The sequence below is a fragment of the Sciurus carolinensis genome, chromosome 4 (genome assembly GCF_902686445.1).
Source record: "Sciurus carolinensis chromosome 4, mSciCar1.2, whole genome shotgun sequence".
In the NCBI taxonomy this organism is placed as follows: domain Eukaryota; kingdom Metazoa; phylum Chordata; class Mammalia; order Rodentia; family Sciuridae; genus Sciurus; species Sciurus carolinensis.
In genome coordinates this window covers 14,913,262-14,941,013 of record NC_062216.1, presented here as the reverse complement: position 1 = coordinate 14,941,013, position 27,752 = coordinate 14,913,262, and the positions used below count along the sequence as shown (strand labels likewise).

At 39.4% G+C, this 27,752-nt stretch overlaps 1 protein-coding gene and 1 pseudogene across 3 annotated transcripts in view; both read left to right on the top strand.

Moving 5' to 3' along the window:
* The window catches only part of Piwil2 (piwi like RNA-mediated gene silencing 2), a 67,788-nt gene that overhangs the window by 26,763 nt on the left and 13,273 nt on the right, over positions 1–27,752 (top strand). For all 3 annotated transcript variants that reach the window (XM_047551447.1, XM_047551446.1, XM_047551445.1), the window contains 10 exons: positions 8,100–8,288; positions 8,852–8,936; positions 9,556–9,645; positions 11,151–11,291; positions 12,318–12,431; positions 13,385–13,573; positions 15,833–15,934; positions 16,978–17,094; positions 17,805–17,893; positions 19,068–19,173. In XM_047551447.1, the coding sequence (XP_047407403.1) occupies positions 8,100–8,288; positions 8,852–8,936; positions 9,556–9,645; positions 11,151–11,291; positions 12,318–12,431; positions 13,385–13,573; positions 15,833–15,934; positions 16,978–17,094; positions 17,805–17,893; positions 19,068–19,173 (1,222 nt within the window). The remainder of the gene's footprint in view (positions 1–8,099; positions 8,289–8,851; positions 8,937–9,555; positions 9,646–11,150; positions 11,292–12,317; positions 12,432–13,384; positions 13,574–15,832; positions 15,935–16,977; positions 17,095–17,804; positions 17,894–19,067; positions 19,174–27,752) is intronic.
* LOC124982130 (60S ribosomal protein L17-like) lies at positions 1,009–2,945 on the top strand (annotated as a pseudogene).

The window sequence follows — 27,752 nt, the reverse complement described above, 5'->3', positions numbered from 1 at the left end:
ATGTGTAAAAGACGGTGGGAATAAGGTGGTGTCCCCTTTCCCCCCTAGTACCAGGGATTGAACCTAAATCCTCACACATACTAGGCAAGCACTGAGCTACATCCCCAATCCTTTTTTATTTTATTTTGAGATAGTATCTTGCTGAACTGCTGAGGCCAGCCTCCCAACTTATGATCCTCCTGCCTCAACCTCCCAAGCAGCTGGGCCTGTAGGCATGCAGCATGGTTCCTGGCTGAGAGAATATCATTTCTGAGAATAGATTATGGAAAGGGTATGTCTTCTGCGTGGGTGCTCACTCTTGCTGTCTCATGGGCACTCATCCTGGGGGCAACCAGCTGCTATGCTATGGGCAATTCTGTTGAGTAACCCCACCAAGTGAGCTTGGAAGCATATCCTACTCCATTTATGCCTTGAGACTTGAAACCTTGCCACCTTTCAGGAGCCCCTGAACCAAGGCACTCAGTTGACCATATCAATTTCCTGACCCACAGAAACTATAAGATAATAAGTCTACAAATACAAATGTATGTAAATGTATGGACAAATGTGTGTGGTTTTATTTATTTATTTATTTAATTACATACAGTTCCGGGGATCAAACCCAGGGCCTCTCACATGCTTGGCAAGCTCTCTACCAGTGAGCTATACCTTCAGTCTTTGTGTGATCTTTTTAAACAACTTCATGGAGATATAATTCACACGCTGTACAGTCCACTCATTTATAGGGTATGGTTTGATGTCTTGTAATGTATTCACAGCACTGTACGTCCATCACTACAGTTTTTCTTTTTTTTTTTTTAAGGTGCTAGGGATCAAAGGCTAGGCAAGCACTATCACAGTATTACATCCATATCCCTATTTTTTTTTCAATTTGATTTTGAGACAGGGTCTTGTTAAGTAACCCATCCTGGCCTTGAGCTTTCTATCCTCCCTCCTGGACCTCCTGAACTTCCTGATTTTTTTTTTTTTTTTTTTTTTTGTGGTGCTGGAGTTTGAACCCAGGGCCTTATGCATGCAAGGCAAGCACTCTAGCAACTGGGCTATGTCCTCAGCCCTCTGAACTTCCTGAATAGCTGGGATTACAGTTAGATCACACCTGACTTACTACTGTCAATTTGAGAACACGTCCTTCCCCCAGAAAGAAACCCCACAGTCCTTAGCTATCATTTCCAATTCCTTCATCATCCCCCAGACCTAGGCAACACTAATTGATTTCCTATCCCACCGGCTCCAAACATTTCATATGAATGGAATCCATATGTATAATATTCTTTCCCTTGCCATATTTTTTGTTTGTTTGTTTTTACCAGGGATTGAACCCCAGGGGCTCTCAGCCACTGAGCCACATCCCCAGCCCTTTTTATTTTTTATTTTGAGACAGGGTCTCACTGAGTTGCTTAGGGCCTCAGTGAGTTGCTAAGGTTGGCTTTGAACTCACTGTCCTCCTGCCTCAGTCTCCTGAGCTGTTGAGATCACAGGTGTGTGCCACCATGCCTGGGGCATAATGTCTTTGAGGTTCATCCATGCTGTAGCATTTATCGATATTTTTCCTTTTAGTGGCTGAAAAACATTCCACTGTATTGCTATATATTTTGTAGTTTGTTTTCCATTTGTTAGTTGATGGTCATTGGGTTTTTGCCTTTTGGCTATTATGAATAATGATTCATGTACAAATTTTTGTCTGAACATATGTTGTCATTTCTCTTGTGTAGATATCTTGAAGTTCAATTGTCAGGTCATGTGCTCTGTTTAATTATTTAAGAACTGGCAGATTGTTTGCCAGACCTGATACACCATTTTACATCCCCACCAGCACTGTAGGCGGATCCCTGTTTGTCCACATCCTTGCCAATATTTGTTATCTGTGATTTTTATTTTTAACTGTCCTACTGTGTGAAGTGATACCTCCATGCAGATTTGCATTTCTCTGATGACTAATGATGTTTTCATTTACCTGTTGGCCATTTGTATATCTTCTTGGAGAGGTATCAGTTTAAATCCTTTGCCCATTTTTAAATGGTTTTGTCTTTTATTAAGCCATAGGATTCTTTATATATTTTAGGTACAGATTTCTTATCAGATGTATAATTTGGAAATATTTTCTTTTATTATATGGATTGCCTTTTTACTTTCTTCATAGTACCCTTTGAAACAGAAATTTTTAGTTTTGATAAACACCTATTTACTTGTACTTTTGGTGTCATATATGAGAATTTACTCCCCCCAAAGCAGCCTGAGATAATCTGTGAAAATGGTTTGCTATTCATTTGATCCAGAAAACCCCATAAAATCATGCAGATAGATTCAAATCTTTGTGTTTACTTGAAGAACACCTGTGAAACTGCCCAGGCTCTTAAGGATATACATATTCCAGAGGCTGCCAAGTATCTGAACACTGTTGATTTATTTACTTTTTTTGTGATTCTTTAGATTGAACCCAGGAATACTTTACCCCTGAGCCATATCCCAGCCCTTTTTTTATTTTTTATTTTGAGACAAGGTCTCACTGCATTGCTGAGGCTGCATTGAACTTGTGATCTTCCTGCCTTCAGTCACAGGAATAATTAGGCGAGCACCTGGCTGAAGAGTGTCACTGTAAAAAAACAGTATGTTCCATTCTATCCTGACAATAATGGTGTTGGTAGGTATGCCCCAGCCAAACAGTGTGTCTGGACAGAGGATTGGTAGCCCCCAAAGCATAGAATCTTTGCTGCACTTGCTTCAAAATATAGAGAGTAATGCTGAATGTAAGTAGTTAGATGTACTTTCTCTGGTCATTGAGCATATCCAAATGAGCAGAGCCTCTGCACTTAACAGCCCTCACTGAGAAAGAACAGATTGTTCCGAAAGCGGAAGGGGAGTTTGCACAGAAGAAAAAGATATCATGAAAGAAACTGAAGAAACAAAAACTTGTGAATGTCCCATGTGTGCTTAGACCACTGTAATTTTAAAACAACAACAAGGTATCATTATGTTATCCAGGCTAGTCTCAAACTCCTGGGCTCAAAAGATCCTCTTGCTTCAGCCCCTAACCGCTAAATACAGGTGCATGCCACTGTGCCTAACTCTGGCCAATGTTATTTTAAGTCACAATATGTTTTTTACCAGTACAAAGGAGAGTGCAAGAATTAGGATTATAGTGTGCCTTGATATAGGAAGCAGACCTTCTTCCAACGACAGGTTCAGACTTTAATTTAGGCAAACTCATGCTGAACAAGAAAGAGAAGCACCAAAGTCATCCAGGAATTTGGGAACTCTATCAGATTCCAGTCGCAGATAGGAAGGGACTGTGAGATCAGTGACTCAGCTATCATTGACCCTGGAGTATGGACTGAATAAACAAAGTTATCTTTTGCAAATTGACAAGATGGAACTGCTCTCATGAAGTTTGACCGAATATTTACAGTTTGGGTTCTGGTCTAATGAACTTTTAACTTGAATATCCTTACTAATTTACCTTGACACCTTTGTCATAAATGTCTGAGGTTCTTTCTCATGTAACTTAAAACTAATTTCCCTCTGACTGCATTGACTATAACTCCTGAATTTTTTGTTGCTGCTTTGTGTTGAATCCAGGGTTTCATACATGCTAAGCATACACTCCACCTCTGAGCTACACCCCTCACCCTCAATGTCAGTGGGTTCTATGTACAAATTTTGCAACTTCCTATGATTCTATATTTCAAAGTAAGAAATTTTTAAAATATTTTAATATTTTGTTATAAATACAGAATTAGACCCTGGGTCTCAAAACTTTAAAGTTCTAACATGTTAATCTAGTAATTCTACTGGTCTCAAAGAAGCAATTGTAAATATGGAAGAATCTTTGTAAAAGATGTCATGAAGAATTATTTGTGTGAAACAAAAGAACTGTTACTCAAGGTGTTAAAATTAAGGTACCTTCTGCTTAGTGAAATAGTATTATGCAATCATTAATATTTTTGAAGAACTTGTATACTTATTTTTCTACAATGTTACGTGTATTTTATAGAAAATGATTAAAAATATGAACATAGGAAATAGCTTTTCTATGTTCATATTCATATATGAATACACCACTGGTGAAACTCTTCATTATGGTCAGCCACAAGAATCGGATCATCTCCTTTGCTAGCAAAGCAAAAAAACTTCTTTTTTCTTTTTCTTAAAAAAAAGAATGGGATCCTAATTAGAATAAACTATATTCTATGTATAAATAATATTTCAAAATACACTCTTCTATCTTGTATATCTAAAAAGAACAAATAAAAAAATTGTATGAGATCTGGAGCTAGTAGCCTTGTTCATTAGGCCCAGTGGGGAAAAAGTGAGTATAGGGCATAGCTTAGTGGTAGAATGCTTGCCTAGCATGTGTGAGGCTCGGTTCTCAATCCCCATACTGCACAATAAACATACACATAAAACCATAGGTACTGTTGATCAAAACTGTATAAACAGGGGCTAGGGAGATAGCTCAGTTGGTAGAGTGCTTGCCTCACAAGCACAAGGCCCTGGGTTCAATCCCCAGCACCGCAAAAAAAAAACAAAACAAACAAACAAACAAAAAAAAACTGTATAAACAGGAAGCCAAAATTCATAAAAAAGTTCTGTAATAAAATCCCGTTTTTAGAGAGTAAATTTACCACCTCACTGCCTCTGGACGTAATGTATGTTTGCATACTTATCCCTCTCATTAATTTTTTTCACCTCATGTGTTCTTTAATAAATATCATGTGTTTTTGTTTTTGTTTTTGTTTTTGGTATTGGGGATTTAATCCAGGAACATTCTGTATCTGAGCTGCATCCCCAGCCCTTCTTTTTATATATTATTTTGAGACACGTTGTCTATACTGGCCTCAAACATGGCAGTTCTTCTTCAGCTTCCTCATTTGCTGGAATTACAGGCGTGCACACTGCACCCAGCTCATATGTTATAATTTTAATACTAACCAACTATAGACAGGAAAAACAAATCATAGCGCATGACTTAGAAAGCATTTTTGACAAGTTACCCATATTATGACATTTGATCATTTTTGAAAAAAATAGTTTTTGCCTATGATACTGGTTTTTAACTTTTTTAAACTGGCATGAGGCCAGGTGTGGTAGTGCATACCTATAATCCTAGCATTTGGGAGGCTGAGGCAAGACTATCAAAAGTTTAAGGCCAGTCTCAGAAACTTAGTAAGGCCTAAACAACCTAGCAAGACCCTGTCTCTAAATAAAAAATAAAAAGGGCTAGGGATGTGGCTTAGTGATTAAGCACCCTTGGGTTCAATCCCCAGTACCAAAAAGAAAGAGAGAAAGAGAGAGGGGGAGGGAGGGAGGGAGGGAATTATGGGGGGGTGGGACCATGTAAGAGGTTAAAGAAACCAAACCAAAATAAAATTGCAATGTGATTTTGTGTGTGTGTGTGTGTGTGTGTGTGTGTGTGTGTGTGTATTGGGGGGTGGTGCGTGCTGGGGCTCAACCTCAGGGCATTATGCATGTTAGGCAAGTGCTCTAACACTGGGTCATACCCCTAGCCCTACTGTGTGTTTCAAAATTGTTTTAAATTTTAAATTATGTTTTATACATAACATTTACTATTTTAGCACAAAAATTACCGTTTCAGCCATTTTTAAATGATAGCTTAGGGCTGAGGGTGTGGCTCAGTGGTAGGGTGCTTGCCTGGCATGCCCAAGGTCCTGATTCAATCCCCAGCACCAAAACAAAAATAAGAAAAATAGAAGTGCAAGGCCAGCAGCACTTCTCTACTAAAGTAATAGCTTAGTGGCAATAAGTGCATTCATAAGGCTGGGCCACTGTCCTCACGCTGTATCCCTGGGACTTTTTCATTATCTCAAATAGAAGTTGTACCCGTTACAAAGTAACTCTGCAGTATGTCTGCTTTGATACTTTTCTTCAAAATTTGTGTGTGTTTGTATGTAAGTGAATGAAAAATACATGATATATTTAAGCCAATAACATTTTGCCAAAAAGTCCAGTTAGTTCTTTTTAGATTAAAAATAAAATAGGTGCAAAGTCATTGGTTTTTATCTACTCTGTAATATTTTTTTTTTTTTTTTTTTTTTGGGTGCTAGGGATCGAACTCAGGGCCTTGTGCTTACAAGGCAAGCACTCTACCAACTGAGCTATCTCCCCAGCCCCTATCTACTCTGTAATATTTGATATTGAAATTACAAGATATGGGCCTGAATTCCTTGTTTCCATAATCTTCAGTCCAATTTTAGCATTTTCTTGACAATCTTCCTCCCAAATCGAACACCTCTTTTCTATAGTTAGGGAAAGGGATTTGGTAAGAGAAAATAGAAAATTGTCATAGGGCTATGAGAATAAATTATAACTTGAAAATTGTTTAAGTATGGCTTCTAAACTAGTAGTTGTTTTTGACTTTCCTAATTACATATGACTATTCTGAACTTCTTTTACCAGTGTATTCAAACTGACTGACAGAAAAAGACCATACATTTAGGTGGGACTTGTTAACTTTCTAATAATTCATTCATTTAAAACATCCACCACATGCTGTATCCGGTGTGTATTAAGCACTAAGTACTCATAGCAATGATGATGCTTGTAAACACTCAGTTTTTTTTTTTTTTTTTTTGCAGTACCAGGGATCGAACTCAGGGCAAGGCAAGCACTCTACCAACTGAGCTATCTCCCCAGCCCAACACTCAGTTTTATTATTTATGATAGGCACAGGTCTGAGTGTTTTGTATTTATAGTCATTTTGTTCTCTCAACAGCATGAGTTAGGTGCTTGTACTAATGCCACAGGAGGAAACTGAGGCATAAAGAGATTAAATAACTTGCTCAAAGTCTCACAAACTAGTAAGTAGCCAATTCGAGCTTTGAATCCAGGCAGTTGGCTCCCGTGTCAAATTGGTGTTGAGGTCTTTCATTTATTGCAGGCTTTCTTAAGGCAGGTTTTACAGAATAATCAATACTCAGAGTAGTAGTAAATATTCTGATTTGAAAATTAAAAGGTTGGGGAGGAGTCTGTGGTTCAGTAAGTAGGAGATAAACTCAGTTTGCTTCTGTATATCCTGATATGGTAATGGACACTGAGCATCTGTAAAAGGATTTTAAGTACAGGAGGCCTCAACTTCCTGGTTGTGGGTTCCCCCAGATCAACCTTGCAGAGACTGTAGTTCCTAAAGCATATACCCACAGGGTGAAGTCCCACTTCCACCCCATCCCCAAACCCTGATTATCACCCACCCTTCCTCTGCTTGGAGAGTTGCTTTTATCTCTGTCCCAGCCATTTGTGTGGCACATTTCTCTTTCAGTGGGGCTGCCTCTGTAAATATCACTCATCTTGCTCTGGTGTCTTTACATGCGGTGTCTGTGAGTTTCCTGTGCTGCCTTGGTCACAATCCTGCTATACAGGTTACTCAAGAGGAAGTTTGTCTATCTCAGGTCTTCTCATCGCTGGGATTTTTTTTTTTTTTTTTTGTACTAGGGTTTGAACCCAGGGACACTTAACCACTGAGCTACATCCCCAGCCCTTTTTATTTTTTTAATTTTGTGACAGGGTCTTGCTGAGTTGTTAATGCCTTGCTAAATTGCTGAGGCTGGCTTTGAACTCGCGAGCCTCCTGCCTTCACCTCCTGAGCTGCTGGGATTACAGGTGTGTGCCACCATGCCCGGCTCATTCCTGGATCTTTAGTGCCATTACCAGTGCCTGCCTGGTGATAGGTACTGTGTAGTAATTTCTTTCTTCAGCTAGGAAAGGGCATGTATGGCTTAAGGAATGATTTTCTTGTGCTGTTTGCAGACTCTATCCTAGTAATAATACAAATAATTGTTTCATGCTATAAGTACCTTATGTTACAGAATATAGTGAATTTTAATTTGTTATTGCTGCTTTTAATATGATTTTTATCTTTTCATTATTTCTGTTGATTTTTTTTTTTTTTTTTTTTTTGTGGTAATGTTAAAAAGGAAAGAGGCAAGAGTCCCTCCCTCTCTTAAAGATACAACTGGAACCCTCTGGTGTTAGAGAGCTGTGATGAGACCCCTAGGCCCCCAAATTACTTATTTGTGTCCCTTGTTCCTTTCATGTTACCCTGTGTGTGCAAATGTGATCCAAAAGTCTCTTGCCTCTTTCCAAAGGCATGCCATGTATCAGCAGAGCAAGGAAAACTTCCAAGACGAGTGCAGTAAACTTCTGGTTGGCAATATTGTTATCACCCGATACAATAATCGGACCTATCGTATTGATGATGTAGATTGGAATAAGACTCCAAAAGATAGCTTCACAATGTCCGATGGGAAGGAGGTCACATTCCTGGAATACTACAGGTAGAAAGAAGAGACTGGGTTTGGCCTAAGGGTGGTGTGGGACGTGGAGGATATCGAGTTCCATAATAGCATGCAACTTCATTATTAAAATAATGGGATTGGTAGTGTACCTCAGATCCAGCAAGCTTGTTTGTGGGGTTGACCTGAATGTGCTACGCTGACAGTTTCCACTCTTTTAGTACTTTGAGAAGTTACTACATAAATTAATCTCCGGGCTTTGAATTGTATTTTCCTTAACTGGTTTTGTTAGAATTTTAGTCTGGTGGAGATATTAAATTCCAGTCATTAATCATTCAACTCTTTTCACCTAAAGAATTGCTCGAGCCCATTAGCCTGAGGAAGTTGTTCACATATTCTTTCTTGGACATTTAGCCTTAGTTCTCCTCTTTAATTGCATTGTGACTCAAGCCTGCTTTTTCCATTATCCTTTTCCAATGGATCCTTGACAAGAGTATTCTGTGAATTATAAGCCTCGATCCTGGTAAAAGGCAGAGGCTGAGTGTGTGTTGCTTTAGAGTAGTGATACCACTTCTGAAAGTTTTCCTGCCTCATCCTTGCTCTAGCAAAAACTATGGGATCACAATTAAGGAAGAGGACCAGCCACTGCTGATTCACAGGCCCAGCGAGAGACAGAATAACCGTGGAACGGTGAGTGAGTTGCCCAGCTTACAACTTCCAGTGCAAGGTGGCTGCTTGTGTCATTCCTCAGGCCCCCAGGGAGCTGTGGAACTGTGATTACAGTGTGGTGGGGAAGCTGGGCAAGGCTTTTGTCTCACCTGGCAAGAGTTGCCACATCACACTGGTAGAATTTACTTTTGAAGTCCCCACAAGGAGGAGCTAAATATACACATGAACTATTTAGGTAAAAGGAATAAGGAGAATGTCCTGTCCACGAACATTAAAACCTCTGGATCCATTAGGGAAGGTACATTTAAGAGGGAAGGAGAGTGTCCCGTCACCTGACTCCTGCCTTAAGTGGGAGGATCAGGATGAAAGGAAAGAGAGGCCACGGCTTGATGGGTTGTTTTAACGTTGTCTTGAGGCCAGGCAGAATTATGTTTTGTTTTTCTAGTTTTCCCTCTTTTTGACAGTTTTATTATTTTTCGCTTTACCTACTATAGCAGGCTGTTTGTGTTGTGACTGAAGGGACAGTGGGTGACATGGTTGTGCTCTTCACTGCAAGTTGTGGCCTGGCCATGCTGCCTTAGGCCGGGTTGTTGCCCTCCTCCTTCACTGCTTGCTCTCCCTCTCCATTCTCTCTCCACAGCTGCTAAAGGGCGAAATCCTGCTGCTGCCTGAGCTTTCCTTCATGACTGGGATCCCCGAGAAGATGAAGAAGGACTTCAGAGCCATGAAGGTTGGAATCCTGCTGTTACCATGGAGTCAACCCCTGCATTGAGTGGTCATCTGGGACAGCAGTTTGAGTTAGAACTGGACCAGGTTCTGGCTCTCACTGTGGCTTGTGTCACCTGAGCAAGCCCTTTCTTTCAGACTCCTCTCTCTGAAACAGAATCTGTGCCTCTTCCTCCACATAATCTGGAAAAGCATGTCACAGCTTCCTTGTGAAGGTCATTAGATAGCAGAGGGACTGGATTTCAAAGTTAAACAGTCCTGTCTCCATCCTGACTAAAGAGATGGATGATGGGTAACTGGTTGTGTAACTGCACATGAGGCTCTTGGAGAGCACTAAATGATTATAGCATGTCTACAAGCCTTCAGGTTGTTTGAAGGTATGGAAGAGACAAGCAAAAAGTCAGTGAGAAGATAAGGATAGACATTTGTTTTACAGAGCTGAGAGGCACTGGGATTGTGAACTAGCTAGAACTAGCTGAGAAGCAGAGGTGGGGACAGTTCCCCTCCCAGGTGGTGTTTGGCCAAACCCACTGCCTACTACTCTAGGGTCCATGCTTGATCTACTGTGTTGTCTTGCTTTCCTTTTTTGTCCCAGACTTATATGCCATGTCGAATTTTTAGTAATATCCTAAAGATCTTGGGGTGAAGCTGAAAATTGCTGTGAGAGATTTCTTTTGTTCCTGTTTACCTACTGCTACTACTGCTTTGATTATGTAGGTCAAGGCCCCTTCCTTACAACTCCCAGTTGCCTGATGACTTTATGATCCCAGAGCTATCTAGATAGCCCCATAGTTGCTGTTCTCAACAGCAGCTATACAACTCATTAGTCCAAGAAGAACAAATAAAGAACTCATGTGATTCAGAACCTCCATGTACACTTGTTAGATATTACTCAATAAAAATATTTAGCAGGCACCTATATGGGTCAACTCTGTGGCAAGTTCTGGGCAAAAAGTGCCTCGTGCTGACATCAGATGGCCAGTATAGTATGACAAAGTGTAAGACTGAATATGGTTTGCTCTTTTGTTGTGTGTGGCTGGATGCTGGCAGATGAAATTTTTTCTTTTTACTTTTCTCAAATTTTAAATAGGTGTACTCAAGCCCTTTTTGCTAGAGTCTTTTTTCATAGACTATTTGGAGTTTTAAATTTAGAACATACTTGGAAGAAGAGAAGATTTAGATATCATAAAGAAGAGCCAATAACCTTTAAAATTCTTCCTTTTATTATTCAAGTTTTAATATATACCTTACTCACATTTCTGAGATTTGCAAAAGTCCTTCACAATATTTGAAAGTTTCTGCTGACCCATTAGGAAAGAGGTTTATGGAAATATTTCACACACATTTGGATTTATGTATCTAACTTCATATAGGATAAATTAATACTTTATTTGTGGCACTGCTGGGGGTCGAACCCAGGGCCTTGTACGTGTTAGACAAATGCGCTTCCACTGCTCTCCACCCCAGCCCAGCACCTTAACTTATTATCTCCATTTTAATTCTATTTAGGATTTGACCCAGCAGATCAACCTGAGCCCCAAACAGCACCATAATGCTTTAGAATGCTTACTACAGAGAATTTCAAAGAATGAGACGGCCAACAATGAACTGACGCGTTGGGGCCTGTGTCTACAAAAGGATGTACACAAGGTAAACCAGGAGATGTCAAGGTGCAGGGACAGAATCCGCCAAAGTTCTGGAGCCCTGCAAGGCCTACTGACAGCCTCCTTACTGACTTCATTGCTTTATTCTCATACCTATTTTTCCATCCCTTGGTCCTTTAATTTTCTTGACTTAATTTGCTAGTATTATTTATAAATTTTTTTCCCTCTGTATTTCCCAGGGATCTTAGCTAATAATTTCTGGGGTAGATAGCAAGAAAAGTGAATATTCACTTACAACTTACTGCAATTTAGCTTTCCAACCCAAATTATTCTTAAAGTTCTACACGTCTTTCCATTTCCTTTTGTTATTTTTTTTTATTCTCCAAGTTTTTTTTTTCCTTCTCAATAATTAACGTGTGTTTCCTTAAATATGCCACTGTTATTCCTTCTATAAACCTAAGAAGTCTCTAGCTTGTGTACTCTGATTTTCTGGTGGCTTTTTCCACCTGAGTTTGCCTGAGTTGCTCTACTCCCTGTCACCTTGGTTGCTTTGATCAAGTTCCTTTGCATCTCTTTGTTTCCTTATCTTTAAAATGAGGATAATGATTGAGTTAAAAAATTAAATAAGGACTGGAGATGTAACTCAGTGGTAGAGCACTTGCCTAGCATGGATTCCATCCCCAGCACTGAAAAAAAAAAATTTTTTTTTAATTAAATAGGATAAGGGTGTTGTCTTAAGAAATTTTGTCTTTAATTTGCTCTTTTCAAAGCTTCCCATGAAATACTTCGTACTATATGCCTCTACTCACTGGTTCTTAGGAGATAATGTTTTCATTTCCTTTCTTGGGATACCATGAAAGAACAGTACTCATAAGCATTTTACCCACATACGTCCAGGTTTTGATTGACATGGATCGTGCTGATAGAAGTTTCATTTTTCTGCCATTCTCAAAAGTTGTAACAGGGCAGATCTATAAGGTGAAGATGACTAGGCCTCAGACAGCAGTACCGGTGTTTTCCTAAGTAGTGTTTGTAGATGGTTTGTGTCATAGATACTTTATTTTCTGTTTAGATTGAAGGACGTGTTCTACCAATGGAAAGAATTAACTTAAGAAATACTTCATTTATCACATCTCAGGATCTAAATTGGATTAAGGAAGTAACCAGAGACCTTTCCATCTTGACTGTAAGTGATTTTTAAGGGGATAAAGAGAGAACCAGGGTACAGAAATTAAGAAACAGAAATGGCCTAGTATCCTCTTTTTTTAGAGTAAGTACCACTGAATTCCATTCTAAATTCCCTATTAAACAAGGGTTCTTCAAACAAAGCAGTGGAGGAGTTGTTATAGGGAAGCAGAGAAGGAAATTGTTGCAACAGTGATTCATCTAGTGTTTGTTTCTTCTTTCTACCTTTTTTTCACTGAGGGTTCCTGGAAGATGTTTTTATCCTTGAAAGAAGTCCAAACAGTACCCCACCAAAGCAACTGGCATATTAGCTATTTGCATCAAATAACAAAATGGTATATAACTATTTATAAGTATTTTTGACCAACCCGGTCTTGGTGGCCATGTATAAAATATATCTATTTAAAAACTTTTTGAAACTTTTAATTGAAATATATTTAAAGAAGCAGCACATTTACAAGTATATAACTTGATGAATTTCTACAAATTAAATAGACCTGTGTAATCAACACCAGGGTTTAAGAAACAGATATTTCCAGGTCCTAGAAGCCCCCCTCCATGTTCCTAGTTAGTCTACCCTGACCCCTCCACAAACATTCAGAATAACCACTGTCCTGTTATGGTCACAGCATAAGTACAATTCAAGGTGGGGTTTTCTGTACTTCATATGTACATGGAATCAAGGAGTGTATATTCTTTTATATCTGGCTTTTTTTCAATCTTGTATTCATAAGTTTCCCCTTATTGTAGTTGTACATCTTCTGTATAGTATTCCATTATGAGAATATGTCATAGTTTGCTTATACATTCATGTGGATAGTAGGCATTAGACAAGACAGGACTTAAGCATGGTGAGTAAAAGTAATTTATTCTCTAAAATAAAATCTCATGAGTGAGAGTTTGGTATGTTTTAGGTTGTGAGAAACACTAAAAATAGCTTGTGATTGTTCCTAGATCCCCATGCATTTCTGGGCGCTCTTTTACCCAAAGAGAGCAATTGATCAGGCCAGAGAACTGGTTAACATGTTAGAAAAGATAGCTGGCCCCATTGGCATGCGCATGAGCCCACCGGCCTGGGTCGAACTGAAGGATGATCGAATAGAGACCTATATCAGAACCATTCAGTCCATGCTGGGAGTTGAGGTAATAAATTAACTTAATTTGAGTAAATGTATGGGATCTCTTTTTTAAAATACTTAAATACCCAATTTTCAGTGCTTGATTATCAGTCTGCTGTTGATGATGTCAAGGAACCTCTGAGTTGCACACCAAATAGTGAACTGAGGAAGTATTCTCAATGCCCTTTGGTTATTTTTGTGTCTCATTCTGTGTTGGCACCCTCAGTCACTCTAGTGTTCTTTTTCTCACGTACTTGGCTAGGAGAATAGCTGACTTGACTTCAGTTCATTATCTATAGGACATGTTGTGCTCAGAAAACAACTACTTGGGCCAGGTGCCATCTTTCACGATTCAGTACTGAGCTGTCACTGTCTGGTCTGGCTCAATATTCAAATTGCTCTGGTGATGAACTTGGCCGATGGCCCATTGACTGAGTTCTGATAACTTGTCTGGAACCCCGGAGTTGAACAGGTCAAGGCACTCACAACTCAGCTGTTCAGATCTTCCTGTTCTTAATCTGTTTGTAAATAAAACACAGGAAGAAGACTAGGGAGAGGACAAAGGCAGGAGAAAGGTTTTGGGAAGTGAGTAACCCTTGAATCGAAGACTCTGGTGAGTTGAATTATTCTGATGAGATCAGTCCTAGAATTTGATTATCTTGACATCCCAACTTTCTCTTTGTGACCCACCTCTCTTGGTGGGTCATCTGTAGATCACAGTCTCATGATCTCTCTCTCTGCTTTTGAGATGGGGTCTCACTATGTTGCCCAGGCTGATCTCAAACTCCTTGGCTCAAGTTATCCTCCCACCTCAGCCTCCTGAGTAGCTGGGGCTACCCATGTGTGGTAGGGCTCCCAGCTTTCATGTCCTCTCTTGGGTGTTCCCTTCATAATTTCCTCCCAGCTTCCCATGCGTGTCATAGTCTGCCATGGCCTTCCTCAGGCATGGTCAGTGATTAGTTCTACTCTGCTTTCAAAGGACCAGCCCAGTTCGGTATGTCAACTTCCCAGTTCAGAACTTCTCCCGTTTCTTGTGTGAGAGCACATAGCCAACAGTTTTCAGGTGTGAGGATATGAGTTCCATTCATAATGTTTCCCACCTGTACCTCATGTGGGTCTTACTGTCCCTTTTTTCATCTGTAGGGCATTCTGTGTTATTATTCTCTTTGTGAGAGATCAAGTGGATCAGATGTGTACAGGGACAACATAAGAACATCAGTGAGTGAAGAGGACTAGGAGGGACCTGTAATAAACTAAAGAGGGTAATCCCTGTGGAGATACAAGCTCACTATTGCCAAATTGATCCATTACTCATTTTTCAGTGTAAATTAGAATTCAAGATTTGCATATATATGCACCTCCCTATGCTTAAATTGAAAAAAAAAAAAAACTTATAAATTGCAATGGGGACTAAACAAACACATCAGTTTGCTGTGCCCAGCCCACTGGCTCCCAGTGTGCATCCTCACTTGATTTACATTGTCCTCTGTTTTAACAGCAGTGTGGATTTTGTTTTGTTTTGTTTTGTTTCCTTTTGTTTTGTTTTGTACTAGTAACCGAACCCAGGGACACTCTACCTTAAGCTACATCCCCAGTCCTTTTTTTTACTTTTTATTTTGAGACAAGGTCTTACTAAGTTGCTGAGGCTGGCCCCAAACTTGTGATCCTCCTGCCTCAGCCTCTTGAGTTGCTGGGTTTACAGGCATGCACCACACCGAGATAACAGTCTTGATCAGGAGCAGTGTTCCACTGATTTGGATGTATAGCAGTGTCTAACATAGGGCGTTGGCAACCTTGTTTCTCTTGAGTGTTGAACACTTTGGAAGATCCTGTATTTCAGCTTTGGCTCTCTGAAGTAGTGAGGGACAGAAGATACTGACAAGAGGGATGCTATTGGCTGTGTTTCTCTTCCTAACCAGAGAGTGAGGAGTAGCTACTATGGATTTGGGAATAACTTCATTCCCTCTGCATTTGACTCTGAACCCTTTTTTATAGTATTGCATTTCATGTTTCCTCAGAGTGGTCAACCATATTATAGGAGTAGATAAATCTTTGGTGATCAGGACTGGCTCTAGATATTAAATAGTAACATATCACCCACCCATGCAGAGTAGTCCTAAGCCCAGCGAATGCTGATTCAGATTCAAGGCCTTTTTCTGGTTGGAATGTCCACTGGCTTTCAGTTCTTTGTCCATCCTAAAGGTCCTATGGCTTTGCAAACTCAGTCCCATGGAAGTTCCTAGAGAATTCGGGAACCTGACCCTTCATGCTTTATCTTTTCAAGGGGAAGATACAGATGGTTGTTTGCATCATTACGGGCACACGTGATGATCTCTATGGGGCCATCAAGAAGCTGTGCTGTGTGCAATCCCCGGTGCCCTCACAGGTGAGTAGAGTGAAGTAGAGGCAAGGAAGCTGCCCTAGCCTCCCCCAGGGTTTGGGAAAATGGGTACCTGTGTTCAAAAAGACCACAAGAGCTATCGGAAGCCATTATGCTTGGAACCTTGTGTTAAAAGGGTGCCCTGTTTAGAGTAACCAGTCAAAGAGCAGGTAGCTCTTCAAAAGGACAACTTCCAGCTTGGTTCTAAGAGCGGAGGCTTCACTCTGAGAGGAGAAACCTGTTTTTCCTAGCGGGGGTTAAAAAGGTTCTACTATGAACCAGCATGGTGGTGCACACCTGTAATCCCAGCAGTTCTGGAAACAGGCAGGAGGATTGCAAGTTTGAGGCCAACCTCAGCAACTTAGCCAGACCCTGTCTTAAAATAAAAAATAAAGAGCCAGGGGTATAACTCAGTGGTTAAGCAGCTCTGGGTTCAACCCCCAGTAACACCCCCCCCCCAAAAAAAAAAAAAAGTTCTACTCTGCACCAGGTGCTCTTGAAAGTTTTCATTTGTTAGGGTTTTTTGTTGTGTTAATGTGTGCATTTTCATGTATGTGTACATATGCCTAGAGACACTAGAATTAGAATTATTAATACCAAACATACTGTGTGCTAACTTAAATTTCTTAAGTGTAGTGTAGTCAGTCTTCATATCTGTGGTCTTTGCATCAGTGGATTCAACCCACCATGGATTGAAAATACTTAGAAAAGTTACATCTGTACCAAAAATGTACACCTTTTCTCCTTGTGCTTATTTCCTAAACAATAAGCTGTAACAACTGTTTACATGATGATCACATTGTATTTATATGGCAGTTACATTGTATCATTATAAATCATCTAAAGATGATTTAAAGTGCACTGGAGGACATGTGCAGTTTAGGTACACATCCTGTGCCCTTGCATGTATTGGACTTGAGCATTGTGGAGTTTGGGATTCTCAGGGTTCTGGCGCAAAAGAGCAATTGTGTTTACTTGAGAATGATTCATATTTATGAGAATTCAATGATGTCCTGCCTTTCCTATATTTTTTGGTCTTGTCATTATAGGTCATCAATGTCCGGACCATTGGTCAACCCACCAGGCTTCGCAGTGTGGCTCAGAAAATTTTACTTCAGATTAACTGTAAATTGGGTGGTGAACTCTGGGGAGTGGATATTCCTCTGGTGAGTGTGCTGAGGTGTCTTCACTTGGTTCAACTCTCCACAGAATGCTGTCCAGCTCTTTTCCTAGTTCTCTGGTTGTCCTTTCTGTTCTCCGTGCTACTCAGGAGTCTGAATGGTTCACTGCCTGATTTTGACCAGTCCATGAGCTAAGAATGGTTTTTACATTTTTAAATGGTGAAAAAAAAATATATGAACATTTTATGATACTTGAAAATTATATGAAATTCACTTTTCAGTGTCCTTAAAAATGGTTTCAGTGGAATATAGCTGCATGACTTTGCTGCTGTCTGAGACTTTTTGTCTGTTGTAAAGAAATAATTGAGCAGTTCCTACTGAGACAGTGTGGTTCACCAAGCCCAAGATATTTTTTCTTTAGTCCTTTCATAGCAAAGTTTGCCATCCTTGGGCTAGATCCCTGACTTTCTTTGTTGTGCTTAGAAATTATTGAGTTGGAACACTCAGCTCTGGAGCCCCTTCTCTTCAGAGAAGTCTGTTATTGTTGATTTTGCAATAAACCTGCTGCTTGCTTGCTGAAAAGAAAAGAAAAAACAACATGTTAAATTGTGGCAATCTTTATCTTTCTTTCCCAGAACTTGTTTTCATTTGTAAACCTAGGGAGAGGTTGCTTTGGGACTCAGATAATAATTAGAGATGGAGCAGTGGATAGGTTGGATTTTGGTTTTGCTTTTTGTTTTTGTTTTCTAAACTAGAAACAGTTAATGGTGATCGGGATGGATGTTTACCACGACCCCAGCAGAGGCATGCGCTCTGTGGTTGGCTTTGTTGCAAGCATCAATCTGTAAGTACTACTCCTGGTTGTTATATTTGGTCATCTCATTATGGAGTCCTGAGTATCGTAATATGAAGAACCATAACCTCCTCCCTCCTCTGCCTTCCTGTGGCATTTATTTATGCAGCCCCTTTATCAGACTTGCTGCCCACTGCAGCACACCCTCCTGTGAGGGTGCAGGCTGTCCTTGTTGTTGGCTCCCCAGTAAATGTGGTGGTGGTTTTTTTGTTGGTATGCTCATTCCCAGTATCTGCAGAAATTGAGAAAATGAAACTTCCTGATGTTCCATCTCTTATCAGCCTCCACCTAGGTTTGATGTATATATGCTTTCAGATTCTATTTTGTGCATGCATACATTAACGTGTATGTGATACACTCGCGTGCACACACGTGTACATACATAGAGTCGTATGTTGCTTGTGTGAACATCATAGTGTACTTACACAAATTAAGTTGTCCATAACATCTCTAGGCAATGTCATTTCATGGGCCCACTGTCATATATGCAATTTGCCCTTGACTGCAATAATGTTATGTGGCATGTGACTGTTTATACATGATATGTATACACTCATGTCTGTTTATTTATACAAATAGGATATTACTGTGCATATTATTCCTCAGTGTGTTTTTTCACTTAAAGTGTATATTTTGAGTATTTTCCTGCATCAATACAAAAACATCTCAACCAGTTCTCTTTAGCTGCTGCACAGAATTTATTGTATGCTATGTCACTATTTATTTAAATAATCTTCTGTTGGTGGCAATGAGGTTGTCAGTTGTTTTTTTTCCCCCTTCTTGGAAGTAGTTTTGTAGCAAATACTGAGAATTTTATATATTTTTTAAAACATTTTTTGTTGTAGATGAACACATTTATTGCTTTTTTAAAAAAAAAATGTGATGCTGAGGATTGAACTCAGTGCCTCACATGTGCTAGGCAAGCACTCTATCACTGAGTCACAACCCCAGTCCCAAGAATTTTATGTTTTGAAGTTGCATGTGGCTTAAATATATTCTCCCATATCCTCCATGTTCTTGCATATAACGTAAATGCATTTACTAGATACTTGTTGATCTAATTCAGAGAGAAAGCTGTGTGTGTGACATGTAGACCACGTCTTTGTGTGAGTGTCTGTTCACTGTCCCCTCTCTCTGTCTCTCCCTGCCTACCCACCCATCCCAGCACCCTTACTAAGTGGTATTCTCGAGTGGTGTTCCAGATGCCTCATCAGGAGATTGTGGACAGCCTGAAGCTGTGCTTGGTGGGCTCCCTGAAGAAGTTTTATGAGGTGAGGAGAATAGAAATCCTAAGGTTTCTGGGTTTTTAAGGACTATGTCTCTGAATACTTGAACAGAAAGTCTGATGCAGTAGGAGAGATCCCACATCAAAGGTGAGTCTCTAAAAGAATCATTGTCGACAGAACAAGCAGCTCAGAGTTCTTTCAGCTCAAAGAGCCAAATGCTTCAATTTGGTTGGGTAAGTAATAATTATTTCCCTAGCTGTCCGCCTGATGCCTGCAGACACAATTTTCATGCCCTTATCAGGAAAATTGGGGGTAAATGTCAGCAATTAAAGCAGCTTATAAATTTACCCAGCTTTTTATGACTATCATTAGGCTCTGACTCTTTTCATTTTGGTTTAAGACAAAAGCTTTCTTATGTTACTCCTATAACTCCAAAGAATGCTAACCATGGAGAATTGCTGTCATTAAGCTGATATTGGGTCTGGGACAGTGAGCAAGCAAAGTACTGATTTTTTTCTTGGCCTGTACATCAAAGGAAACACTGATAAGTGCCTTTCAGTCTTAGGGTGGGTGCTAGCCCTTTGCATACAGGTTAAACAGCAAGAAGTTTAAGTCAGCTTCCCAAACTCCACTTTGTCTCCTTATAGAATAATGTTTCCTACAGTGTCCTACAAATAGTTTGATACTGTTGATGTGTTAGAGATGATGAATTTTTGTCTCTAAGGTCTGTATGATATGCTACTTTGTCACCATGTTCTGTCATTCCTTTCTTTTTCTTGTTATTGTTTTCCTCAAAGTTCTGTCTTGGAGGACCTAGCTCAAATATTACCTATTAAACCTTTCCCATTTTCTCTCACTCCCTCTCTGCTCTTATCTTTTAGTAAGAATTATTCATGTTTCTCTCCCAAGGTCCTTAGTTTGTATTTTATGTAGTAGTTATCAGATCCTGCTAACTTAGTTATTTGTATGCTTACTTTCCGCTCTGATTGGTTTTTACTTTGAGTACTATTTGGCTATTGTTGCCTGTGTAACACATTACCCTAGAACTTTGTGGCATGCAACAAGGTAACAGGTTACCCTAAAACTTTGTGCCACAGAACAAGGACATATGGTATTCATGGTCAGGAACAATGGGCTTCAGTTTTTTTCCCCACATGGGTCTTGTGATGTGGTCTTTCCACGTGGCCATTTGGCCTTCCTGTCAGTATGGTGGATGAATTCAGAGCACTGATATTTCAAGAGATGGAGAGAACCAGATGGGGGTCATGCTGCCTTTTATGCCTCAGCCGTGGCAGTCACACAGTAGCACTTCTGTTGCGTTCTGCGTGCTGAGTTAGTCACAAAGTCCTGCCCAAGTTCAAGGGTGGGAAAATAGATTCCACCTCTTACTTGAGGGATGGCAAGGTTCTGGAAGAATATGTCCAACTAGAGATACTGCTGTGGCTATTTCTGGAAAGAACAATCTGCCATAATATCTTAATTACTTTTCTATCACTTCAGGGCCTTGCACACAACTGACACTGTTCTAGGAGAATTACATTGGACTTCTAGTGACACAGCTCTTTTCTAAGTTAAATAACTGTTTTGATTTTTGTTTCTTTTTCTGAATTATAGACTTTAATACTTATTAAATCCCATTGAGCCAGGTCAAAGAGGAAATTAATCATTGTTTATTCTAAATCTAGAATGAAGCTAGTCATGTCAGTATTCTCTGAATCATAGTGTTTCATTTGACTCTAGTCTTTACCATCATCTTAATCTTTCGTCCACTTTTGCCATTTTTCTGTACCTAGCAGAAATCTTTATATTGAAACTGTTTTGATCTTGTCTCTCCCAGAGTTTCTCCTGATTCCTTAGCTGAGCTGCCTGAAAACAAATTTACTCCTAGGTTTTAAGGTTCCAACTGCCTGAAGACTCCCCAGTTTTGTCTTCCCATAAGAGTGATGATAACCACCAGAAGTTCCAACACCTCTGAAGTAGTTCTCTCCTTAAGTGTTTCCATCCCCATTTACATTGGTGCTTATGGCTCCTTGGCAACAACTTTCTCCTGTCTTAGATATTTTTTTATCTGCATGTATCTCCATACTCCTAAACAGATTTTTTTTTTTTTTTTTTTTTTTTTTTTTTTTTTTTTGCTTTTTCTGTTTGAGACTTGGCTGTTGTTTTTCTGATATGGAAAATGAGCTCTCATGGCACTGGTACATGGTTCCCTTCCCCTACCTCAATTTTCCCAATATAGTTATATTACACAGTCTTGTTAAGTCATATTTTAGTGTACATAATAGTATTAACAGCCATCACATAATGTATTTTGACTATGATTTCTTTCTTTAAAACATTTTGGTTTTTTCCTGGAATTAGTGATTGCCTTGTTTTCCTTTTTCAATTTCTGTATATTCATCATTTATTCTTCCCTCAAACAATTTTAAACTTTTCCTATTAACTTTAAACACACCTGGTACTCTATATAATACCCTTGTTTTCATGGAGAGCTTCTTCCTAGAACTCTTTGTTTTATCTTATAGCAAGATACTAGATACTATACCCCATGTTTACCTTTTGACTTTCAAGTTCCTTCACCATCTGGGGACTTCCTTTTGTCTCTCTTCTGTGTTGAGTGTCTTTTTTTTTTTCTTTCTTTCTTTCTTTCTTTTTTTTTTTTTTCCTTGTGAAGATTGAACTCAGGGTGTTCTACCACTGAGCACATCCCCAGTCATTTTTATTTTTTATTTTAAGACAGGGTCTCACCAAGTTGCCTAGGCTGGCCTTAAATTTGAGATCCTTTGCCTCAGCCTCCAGTGTAACTGGAATTACAAGTGTGTGCCTGGTGCCTGGCTGGATGCCTTTAGCTTTCTGGTTATTTCATTATTTATTTTGTTGTTTTTGAATGACTCTTTCAGTACCTTATTGACAACATTTTGAGAGTTAGATACCTAAAAATATCTTTATTTTACCCACAACTTTCATTGTTGTTCTGGGTATTTGTTGAATCCTTTCAATCTGGAAATAAGCCTATAGTTCCATGAAATTATTTTCTATTTACTTCTTCTCATCTGTTTCTACTTGCTTTTCCTTATCTTCTAAATTAAAGTTTCCTAATTTTTATTTTATTTCCTATTTTCATATCGTTCTTTCATCCTAGTTTGTTGATTTCCTTAACTTTATGTTTCTTTCTAACATATTTATTTCAGAGATTTCACTGTTGATATAGAAATTGAGGGACCAACACAGTAAAGTTAAAGAGAACAGTCCCCAGGATTGCTTTCACTTCTGGAACCAATTGCACATTCACATGTTTCCCTGCCCAGTTTTGATAATTCACTGAAAGGACTCATAGATCTCACCAAAAGTTTCTTTTACTTGTGGTTGTGGTTCGTTGTAGCAAAAGGATAAACATGAAAATTAGCTAGGGGAAGAGGTACATAGGAAGAGTTCAGGAGAAGTACCATACTTGGAAGGAACTTCATGTTCCTCTTCCTGAGGGGTCAGGACGCATTAGTCTCCTCTCACCAATGTATGGTAAGACACATGGAGAATTGCCACCAGGGTTGCTTACCTGGGCCTTAGGTGTTCAAAGGTTTATTGGATATCCCATACATGGGCATGATTGATTGATTGCTGTTGTGATTGATCTTGGTCTCTGTAATCGTGATAAGCTGAACTGTGTGCAGCACTGAAATCCCTTGCTAGTTAACTTAGTGACAAGGTGGGGACTGGACCGAGATTTCTTCAAACACCTTGAACCTCTTCTCCTCCTCCACTCACTGCTGAGTGATTTTCACAGTTACCCTGGGGGCAAGGCTGCAGGTGTCACAACTGCAGAGCTGACAAAAGGGGAAGGCCGGAGAAAGTGAAAACCCTACAGAGCTTGTTGCTCTTACCCAGACTTAACTGGTTTTCCTGAGTAAGTGCTCTTTGGGTTGTTGCAAGCCTGTATTTGGTTTCCACAGTTCTAAAAAGGTTGGATTTGACCATTTTGTCAGTATTGTTATTGCTTTTATGGAGGTCCCCTTTCTGTCATTTAAGAATTACTTACTTAGAAGTTCTTTTGTCAGTCCAGCAGTGTTCTAGGGAGAAGGTGGTTAGCCTCTTGGACACAGTAAGGGTGGGATGGAACTAGAGAACCAACATCATTTTTGTTTGGGTTCCTGAAGGGCTGCACCCTAGGAATAATGGTGAATGAGAGGCATATAGACCTGTGTGGTAAACTGTAACTCACCTTTGAGTGGATAGGATGATCCAGCACACTGGTGTTCCTCAGTTGTCAGAATGCTAATACCCCTGGCATCTGGAAGAAACAAACCTAAATCTTCTCTGTAGGAAAAACATTATTCAACACCCCACACTGTATGTATTAAGATTTATTTCTTTGCTTTTATTTTTATGTATTTATTTTTGCAGTGCTGGGGATCAAATTCAGGACCTCATGCATACTAGGCAACCTTCCTACCACTGAACTACATCCCCAGCCCCTCTGTTATTTTTTTCTATTAAAATATTGTGTTTGAAGCTGGGCATGGTGGTGCATGCCTGTGATACCAGCTACTTGGAAGCTGAGGTAGGAGTCAGCAACTTAATGAGACCCTGTCTTAAAATAAAAAAATAAAAAGGACTGGGGATGTAGCTCGGTGGTAGAGTGCCCTTGGGTTCAGTCTCCAGTACCTGGGAGAGTGGGAGGAAGGTTGTGTGTGGCACTCAGTTTTTAAAAAGAAACACTCCTGGGAACCATGATATACACTTGTAATCCTGGGAGACTGAAGCAGGAGGATCACAAGTTGGAGATGAGCCTCAAAATTTAGCAAGGCTCTAAGTAACCTTAGACCTTTTATTCTGAGTCTCAGAATAAAAAATGACTGGGAATGTAGCTCAGTGATAAAGTGCCCCTGGATTCAATTCCTAGAGCTCGACCTCTCTCCCCTGCCAAAAAAAAAAAAAGGAACACACCGAGTACATTCCCACTTTCTGGGCTGTGAATCCAAAATATTACTAGGATTAAAGAAGAACTAGAAAAACTATTGGTAAACCAATTCTGACTCTTTTCATCCCCCAAATATAGGTTAAGGTGACTCTGATAGTTTAACTAATAGAAGCAAATACATCCCATGTACCAGGAGCAGGTATATCTTCTGGGAGAATGTTCCATCATTTTAGGCATCATATTATTCCTGCTAATCAGATTACTTCTGGCAGTTGGTAGATAATAACTAGAACATAAGTAGAGAAAATAAAGGGATACCAAAACCCAAGAAAAACAATAAATAGGCAGTTCTGACCCACAGAGGATTCAGATAATTGATCAGACACATTTATAAGTCTGATCCAATGGAGCACATCTGTAATCCTAGCTACTTGGCAGGCTAAGACAGGAGGACTTTAAGTCTAGTCTTGCAAAATAATGAGACCCCCCCCGCCATCTCAAAAAGTAAATAAAGATAACATACTTAATATCTTCAAAAGAAAACATTAAGAATTTTAACATAGAATTGAAAACTATGACAAAACGAGGTATTTCTAGAATTGAAAATGATAATAACTGAAATGAAACACTCTATAGATGGGTGTATGTCATGCTTTCTGTGGTAGCCACTGAAGGAAAAGAGCATATGTCTGGGCATATGAGTGACAGAGCACTTGCCTAGCAAGCACAAGGTGTTGGTCTCAATCCCCAGCACCATAAAACAAACAAACAAAAAACCCATACAACTATCAAGATGTGAGAGGGAAAAAAATAAATATTAAGACACATTTTTAAATGGAAGAAAGCAAAGAAAAAGAGTACAAGTGAACAGATGGGATAGATAGCAGGCAGATAATTGTACCTTGCAAATATGCTAAGCCAGTCACAAAAGGCCACATATTATAAGTTTCCTTCATAAATACTCAGAACAGGGAAGTGTGGAGAGACAGGAAGTAGATTAATGGTTGCCCAGGGCTGGCGAAGGGATAGGAAGAAGATGGATAGGGCAGTGATCGCTGGAGTTGAGTTACTTTTTTGGGGGGTACTGGGAATTGAGTGAACCCAAAAGTGCTTTATCACTGAGCTACATCTTCAGCCATTTTTTTTTTTTTTGAGATAGTTAAAGTCTCACAGAGTTGCTGAGGCTAGTCTCAGACTTTCAGTCCTCCTGCCTTAGCCTCCCAAATTGCTGGTATTACAGGTGTGCATCACCATGCCCAGCTAGAGTTAGAGTTTTACTTTTTGAGGTAAAAAAAGTTATAAAATTGACTGTAGTGGTGGTCACACATATACGTGAATATATGTGAATATACTGAAAACCATTGAGTATACTTTAATTTGGTGATTTGTTGTATGTGAATTAAATCTAAAATCCATACAGACAAAAAGGAGAGAAGTGATTTATAGAGAATAAAGAATAGGGGGTGAAGATTTACTGTTAATGGGTACATTGTTCCTTTGAGAGTCATAAAAATATGAAATTAGATAGTGTTAGTGGTTATACAAACGTATATAATTGTGAATGTATGAAAAATTACTAAATTATACACTTTAAAATGATGTATTTCATGGCATGTGAATTACATATTGATTTTTTGTGTGTTGTATGTGTGTATGAGTACTGGAGATTGAACTCAGGGCTGTTCTACCACTGAGCTACATCTGCAGTTCTTTTTGTTTTATTTTGAGAGAGGGCCTCACTAAGTTGCCCAGGCTGACCTTGAACTTAGAATCCTCCTGCCTCAGCATCTTGAATCACTGGATTACAGGTGTGTATGCCACCACCCTCAGCATTATATACCTTTTTTTTTTTTCCCCAGTGCTGGGGATCGAACCCAGGGACCTGTGCTTGCAATGCAAGCACTCTACCAACTGAGCTATCTCCTCAGCCCTATACCTTTTTTTTTTTTTTTTTTTTTTTTTTTTTAAGGAGAAATTGCTGCGCATCGTGGCACATGCTTGTAATTCCAGTGATTTGGGAGGCGGAGGCAGGAGAATTGCAAGTTTTAGGCTAGCCTCAGCAACTTAGCAAGGTTCTAATCAGCTTAATGAGAACTTGTCTCAAAATAAAAAGGGCTGAGGTTGTGGCTCAGTGGTTAAATACCCCAGGGTTCAAAGAAGAAGAAAAAGAAAAAATTGCCAGACATTGTCATGCAGGCCTATAATTCCAGCAGCTTGGGATACTGAGACAGGAGTACTGCAAGTTCAAGGTTAGCCTCTGCATCTTAGTGAGGCCCTAACTCAAAAGATTAAAAAAGTTGGGTTTGTATCTCAGTGGTAAAGCATCCCTGAGCTCAATCTCTAGTAACAAACAAGCAAAAAATAAAAATTTAAGATTTCCCCACATAAAATCTGGAAGAATTTTTTTACTAGTAGACTCATCCTCCAAGAAATACTAAAGAAAGAGAATCCCTTACACTGAAATAAAATGACACTAGACAGTAACTTGAATCCATATGAAGAAATAAATGCTACCAAAAGAGGAAACCACATAGATAAATTTAAAAGAAAGCAAAAATGTATTTTTGTTAGTAACTTTTCTTCTCTCTGATTTAAGAGAAAACTGCATAAGGCAATAGCTATAAATCTGGTAGAATGTGCATATAGTATATAACAATGTCATTGGTACAACAGTAAAGACAAAGCATGTGGAAGGGATGGAGCCACATAAAGCAAAGCTTCTATATATCACTGAAATTAATTTTGTTAATTATCAAGTGAACAAGGTGTTTATTTGTTTACTTTTGGCACTGGGGATTGAACCCAGGGATGTTTTATCACTGAGCCACATCCCCGGCCTTTTTTTTTTTTTTTTTCTATTTTGTTTAGAGACAGGGTCTTGATAAATTGCTTAGGGCCTTGCTAAGTTGCTGATGCCGGCTTTGAACTTAGTGATTCTCCTGCCTCAAGCCTCCCAAGTTGCTGGATTACAGGTATGCACCCCCACACTCAGTGTGAATGAGATGTTTAACCTCATGTTAAAATTTTAATCTCCAGGGAAACCACTAAGAAAACTACTCCCAGGGCTGGTGTGGTGGTGCGTGCCTGTAACCTTAGCCACTGGGAGGCTGTGGCATGAGGATGGCAAATTTGAGGCCAGCGTGGGCAATGTACGTAGCAAGGCCCTAAGCAATTTAGTGAGACCCTGTCTCAAATTAAACAATAAAAGGACTGGAGATGTGGCCCAGTAGTTGAGGGCCCCTGGGTTCAATCCCTGGTTAAAAAAATAAATAAATAAATAAAAAAGAGTGAGATAGAAAAAAAAACTCCAGAAATTATAAAAGTTCATATAACTCGGTAAAACGAGGGAATTATAATGGTAACTAGAAAATGTCTATTTAATACAAAATAAGGTAGTTATGAAAGAGTAGGAGAATTAAAATATATATATGCCCATAGAAAACAAAATCTCACCTTAATAATTATATTACAATCCAGTTGCAGTAGCACGTGCCTGTAATCTCAGCATCTTGGGAGGCTGAGGCAGGAGGATTGCAAGTTTAAAGCTAGCCTCAGCAACTTATCAAGACCCTGTTTCTAAATAAAATATAATAAAGGGCTGGGGATGTGACTCAGTAGTTAAGTCCCCCTGGGTTCAGTCCTTGCTACCAAAGAAAGGAAAAAAAAAAAAATAACATCACATGTCAGCAGACCCAACACCACTTAA